Source organism: Passer domesticus, chromosome 12 (assembly GCF_036417665.1).
Source record: "Passer domesticus isolate bPasDom1 chromosome 12, bPasDom1.hap1, whole genome shotgun sequence".
In the NCBI taxonomy this organism is placed as follows: Eukaryota; Metazoa; Chordata; class Aves; order Passeriformes; family Passeridae; genus Passer; species Passer domesticus.
Window position 1 is genome coordinate 4,132,023 of NC_087485.1, and position 5,987 is coordinate 4,138,009.

The following is a 5,987-nucleotide window of genomic DNA, read 5'->3' on the forward strand; positions in this document are numbered from 1 at the left end:
ACTCCCATGTCCACCCAAATTACCCAGAGTCAAGGGCTCCTCAGCCCCTCTTAAGTGTCCCAGACCTCTGCAGAGCCTCACCCCCTGGGATGACACTTGCAGGCACCCCCTGAGGGAATCACAGGGTGGTTTGGGTTGGAAGGGACCTTGAGGATGATGTAGTCCCAGACCCCTGCCATGGGCAAGGACACCTTCCACTGGACCAGGCTGCTCCAAGGCCAGGGATGGGGCAGCCACAGCTTCTCTGGGCAACCTGTGCCAGGGCCTCACCACTCTCAGAGGGAAGAATTTCTTCCTACCATCTGATCTAACCCTACTCTTTCAATGTGAAGCCATTCCCCCTTGTCCTGTCATTACATGTATTACAAACAGTCTTGCCCCATCCTTCCTCTGAGCTCCCTTCAGCTACTGAAAGACCACAATTAGGACACCCTGGAGCCTTCTCTTTTCCAGGATGAACAATCCCAGTTCTCCCAGCTGGAGGGAACTCTGCAGGAGGGGTCTCACCTGAGCGGGGCAGGGGGGCAGAATCCCCCCGCTCCCTGCTGCCCACACGGGGGGATCAGCCCGGGGCACGGGGGGATCAGGGCTGGGAAATGGGGGGCTCAGCCCGGGGGTCCAGGGCCGGAGCATGTCCAGCTCCCAGCCAAAACACCCCCGAGCTCTTCTCCCACAGCTGCTCCAGCCCCGATCGATCCCGGGGGCTGCCCCGACCCGTTTCGCTCCCGCGGGTTGCGGTACAAACAGCGGGCCGGGACAGGCTCTGATTTCAGCACCGAGCCGCCATCCCAGAGCGCCTCAGGCTGAGAGGGGAGGGCAGCAGCAGCATCACCGGCCCGGCACAGAAATCCACACGAGCACGGCTGGCCAGGCAGCACAGCCAGGGCACCCCAGGCCAGGCAGCACAGGCCGAGCTCCCCGCCGCCATCTCGGCCGGCCCCCGCCCCGCCCGGCTCCATTTCCCGGGATCGGCGCCGCCCCGGGAATCGCACGGACGGGCACGGACGGCAGCGCCGCAGGTACGGGGGACCCGGGGTGGCACGGCCCCATCACAGCGCTCCCTCCTCCGGGAACAGCTTCCCTGTGGAGCCATCCCGGCCCTGAGTCGCCTCCTGCTCCCCGGCGGCTGGGAAGAGAAGGGCCGGAATTGAAGCGAGAGCAGTGAATAAGGCCGGGAAACGCGGACTGGCTTTAATGGGTGTGTTTGCGGTGTTTTGTAGGTCAGTTCCAGCACACAGAGGATGGAAGAAGGAAACGCTGCCAAGGAAAGAGTCCTCATTACTGGAGGAGGGGGTTATTTTGGCTTCCGGTTAGTGCATTAAATAGTTATTACATACAGGAATAAATGTAAGAAGTTGCTGCTGGGGAGGCAACAAAATCCAGCTGTAGAAGGGAGACCTGTGGGCTTGAGACACCTGATGCAGGTGCTCCCCTCTTCTGGTTCATTCGGGGTCTCAGTTTTAAAACACCTCATTTTCTCTGATTCCAGAGGCTACAGCCTCTATAACGCTGTTATCCCGTTTCCAAGTGTCAGGCAGCAGCTCCTGGCAGACATTTACCTGTGTGCTCACCTCTGTAGAGGGGTGGATCACCATCGTCAGCCTGCTCTGAAGGACAAGCCTACACTTGTACACACATTTTTCTTTTGACCTGCAAATAGTTATATATGTGCTTAGCTCTATAGGTTAACAACTCCAGCTGAACTCTCAATAATATATTATTTTCATGAACAGTGGTGGTTTAGGATTAGGGTTGTTAATAAGGTGCACATTTCCATTTGAAATGGATTTCAGTGAAATCCATTTTCCCTTGCTGTAGCTGGCTCTGCAGGCCATGTAAAGAAAAAATCCTATTTTGAGCCCTAGACAATAACTGCTCACAGAGGGGAGAGAGATCACAGTCAGGACCAGAAAATAAAGTAAATTTCAAGTCAGGGGAAGGAAAAAAAATCTCAGGAGATGCCTAACTGACTTCTGCTTGGCTTTTCCCTCTGCTCTCATGCCCTTAAAGCACAACAGACATACAAAAATGTAGGAAAGGGGAAGAGAAACACCAGAGTTTGTGTCAATACCTTTGACTTGGAGTAAAATGTAGACATGTAGCAAAGCATTCAGAGCAGCTTAGAAGCATCTCTCCCACTCCTCCATAAATTTCAAACACAATGGCGAAGATCAGCCTGTTGTTTTGCCAGAACTGGGATGGCACAAAAACAGTAAGATAAAACAAGTAAACCTTTTTTTAAAAAAAAATATCTGGCAATAGTTGCACATCTGAAAATTGCTGTTGCTGATCTGAAGGGGACAGAACTTCAGTGATTTCTTTTCAGAATTTTCATTTACAGCAGTTCTACCTCTTTTTTCTTTTTTTCTCCAAGTATTGATGGAATGTGAGAAATCAGTTCAGTACCTAAACTATCACAGCTGAATCTTCCCTATCGTGGGGGGCTGAGCATTTAAAAGACTCCCACCACAAGAATAATCAGCATAAAAACAGTTAATAGTCCTCTCTCCCTTCCAGGTGAGATGTTTCATGCGCCATGGTGCTGTATCCTAACATATGGTTTCTGTCATGCTTCAGTTTAGGTTGTGCCATATATCAGAAGGGAGTCGATGTGATCCTCTTTGATGTGGTGAAGCCACTTCAAGCCGTGCCAGAGGGAATGAAGTTCATGCAGGGGGATATCTGCTGCCTGCCTCAAGTGGAAGAAGCTCTCAGAGATGTAATCTGTGTATTCCATATCGCTTCCTATGGAATGTCCGGCAGGGAGCAGCTGAACCGAAAACTTATAGAAGATGTTAACGTGCAAGGAACAGAAAATGTCATCCAGGCCTGCAAGAGCAGGGGAGTGCCGAGCCTGGTTTACACAAGTACCTACAATGTGATATTTGGAGGCCAGGTTATAGAAAACGGGGACGAGTCTCTGCCTTATCTGCCTCTGCACCTTCACCCTGATCACTACTCCCGAACGAAATCTTTAGCTGAAATGAAGGTGCTGGAGGCAAACGGTGCCGAGCTGGGAAATGGGAGAGGGGTCCTGAGGACCTGTGCTCTCCGGCCAGCAGGGATCTACGGGCCTGGGGAGCAGAGACACCTGCCAAGAATAGTCAGCTACATTGAAAGGGGACTGTTTAAATTCGTGTATGGAGACCCTCTGAGTCTGGTAGAGTTTGTGCACGTGGACAACCTGGTCCAGGCTCATGTCCTTGCCTCCGAGGCCCTCAGAGCCAGCAAGCAGCACATTGCTGCAGGCCAGGCCTATTTTATTTCTGATGGCAGGCCTGTAAATAACTTTGAATTTTTCCGACCGCTAGTGGAAGGTTTGGGTTACAAGTTCCCAACCTGGCGCCTTCCCCTCTCCCTGGTCTATTTTTTTGCATTCCTCACTGAAATAGTTCATTTTCTTGTGGGGCACATTTATAACTTCCAGCCCCTCCTCACTCGCACGGAGGTTTACAAAACTGGTGTCACACATTATTTCAGCATGGAGAAGGCCAGGAGGGAGCTGGGCTATGAGCCCCAGCAGTACAGCCTGGATGAAGTGGTGGAGTGGTTTAGATCCCAGGGATGTGGACCAAAGGCAAGAAATTACAGCCTGATGCACCTGGTTAGGGATGGAGGACTGCTTGTGCTGCTGATTGCTGTGCTGGTCTCCTGGCTTCCATCTGCAGTGACATTTTAACTCTGAAAGATGAAATGCTGAGGACAGAATTTAGTTATGTTCTCTGCTCACTCTTGGTTTTGACAGACAGGTAATAAAAGATTTTTTAAAAAGTACGTATTTGTGTGGTTGAGGTAAATAACAGCTTTATCCCCGAGGAACGGAACTGCCGAGTAAAAAGGTGCAATTTTTTATATATTCATTCTCTTCAAAGTAAAATTGATCAGATCACTAACAAGATGAATCTCAGCATTACTGCAAACAGCATTTTATTCTCAGGTACAACAGCACAGTACAGTGAATGGAACAAATCTCCTTAGGCTGACTCTTCCTCCCTGATGGGATTATACTCCTGATCCCTGCCCTTTATTCCTAAAGAGTTTGTGTTACGTGATCTGGAGGAGAATAAACTTACTCTTTGATCACATTCCAAACCCCAGCTCTGCTTCCCAGCTTGGATGTATATATGCCTAACCAAGATTAACTGATAAACTTCTAGACAATAAATAAATGAGGTTTTTACATGAATACATTCTGGTATGCTTTTCCTGAGTTAACTCTGATATCTAATGACATTTCTGGAAAATGCACCGTGCTTAATCTAAATTACAGCAAAGTGCTTGAAGCACCACAGATTTGTAGATTTTTTCTAACAGTAAAATATGCCTGTTTAAAATGAATGAGCCAGCTGAAGTGCATTCATAAATAAAACCTATGATTTTTTCCAGCATCATTGAATGGTTAAACAAATAATTCATCAAAGACATTTGGTAAGTGATTGCATTCACGTTCCACTATTTATAAAACACTTTTGCCTTTAATAATATTTCTTTAACACCTGACACCATCTAAATAGAATTTCAGCTTTGTGATAAGAAGATAAACACTTGCTACAAGGAAACTCATAATTTTGTGGAATTTTAAGATTAGAAGACTAAAAGTACAGGTCACAGCTGTCCTATGCAATTCCATCTGCCAATTTAATACATAAACTGAGAAACTTCACCTCAGATTTTAAACACAAAGTTGTTTTCCCTTAATTCATCAGCATTGCAGCTTCTATACCCCTTGATAAAAGCAGAATCCTTCAAGAATTTAAAACTTCTCTTTAAACTTTAGTCTTTCCATTTTAATGGCTGAAGCTACACTGGTCTTAAATTAATAGTAGCTTCCAGATACTTCTGTTCAACTCTGCTGCAGCTGAAATAGGCAAGTGAAGAATAAGAAGCAGAGCACTTCCATTGCACTGTTAGAGGATTTTCAGAAAACAAGAGACCTAAAGAGAGGAACCAAGCTAGAAATCCACTGCCACCCCTGCTTAGAAGATGCAGATTTTTACAGCTCATGGTGACTGAAGACAGCATTATTTTTTGACTGTTGAGTTCTCTTCCTGATAAGTTTACCTTAAAAAAAAAACCAAAAAAAACCAAAACAGCCCACACTATTGATAACTTTTTGTATTTTTATGCTTCAAGTCTGACTTTTCTCTCTCATTCCTCTATCTGTAGGTAGACCATGAAAGAAACTAAATTTAATACTTAGCTTGAGGGACAGCTCCAGAGAGAACTCACTTTTTTTCCCTCTCCAATAGCAAATAAGCTGTTTTTGTAGCAGGAGTGTTCACTCTCTTATAAAGAGCTTATGTGGCTCCAACTGAGCGCTGATGGCACAAGGGCCACTCTCCTGGAGTCATTAATATACAACATCATCTGCAGAGAGAAGAAATCTTCTTTTTAATAAAACAGAAAAAAGACATCCATGACCTCATGAAAGCACTGGGCCAATGCTCTCCTTCCAACAGCTCTGTTTTATCAAGTGGAAACCACTTTGTTCTTTTCCCCTTTAAGTTCTCTGGCTTTGACACAATGTTATCAGAAATAGATTACAAAATTCTAATGCCAGCAGAAGACAAAACCAAAACGTAAAAGAAATTGCACAAGCCTGTTGCACAGAAACAGCATCGGTATTTCATGCCAAGTCTTCTAAAAAAATTGTTTTTAGCATAGGGAACTGAACTCCTGTGCCTCAGAGGAATTTTTCTCTGCTATTTGTAATCTTTTAGCAAACCTCAGCTACTGTTATTTATGATTACCTCTGCAGTGGGGTTAGTGAAAATCATCTATGGAAGAGTCCTTAAGCCAAGAGTCCTAAATCCACACTTCAGTACCAGCTGAGGCTCAGGCCCTGCTCAGCTTTTGAGGTACAGCAGTAGCAGCACTCCGGACAAAAATAGTACAAAAAAACCCCCAGATACCAGAAGTCCTGCAGGAGCTGAGCTCAACACGTGCAGCTTTTCATCTGCCTGGAGTCAAGGCCAGAACTGTCTGGT

The 5,987-nt window shown here is 46.4% G+C and overlaps 1 protein-coding gene across 1 annotated transcript; it reads left to right on the plus strand.

Annotated features, from left to right (window-relative positions):
- Positions 1-769: 769 nt before the first annotated feature.
- SDR42E1 (short chain dehydrogenase/reductase family 42E, member 1) lies at positions 770-4,186 on the plus strand. The gene is made up of 3 exons (XM_064386944.1): positions 770-1,019; positions 1,221-1,309; positions 2,578-4,186. The coding sequence occupies exons 2-3, from the start codon at positions 1,242-1,244 to the stop codon at positions 3,677-3,679; spliced, it is 1,170 nt and encodes a 389-aa protein (XP_064243014.1). The 5' UTR covers positions 770-1,019; positions 1,221-1,241; the 3' UTR covers positions 3,680-4,186.
- The last annotated feature ends 1,801 nt before the right edge of the window (positions 4,187-5,987 follow it).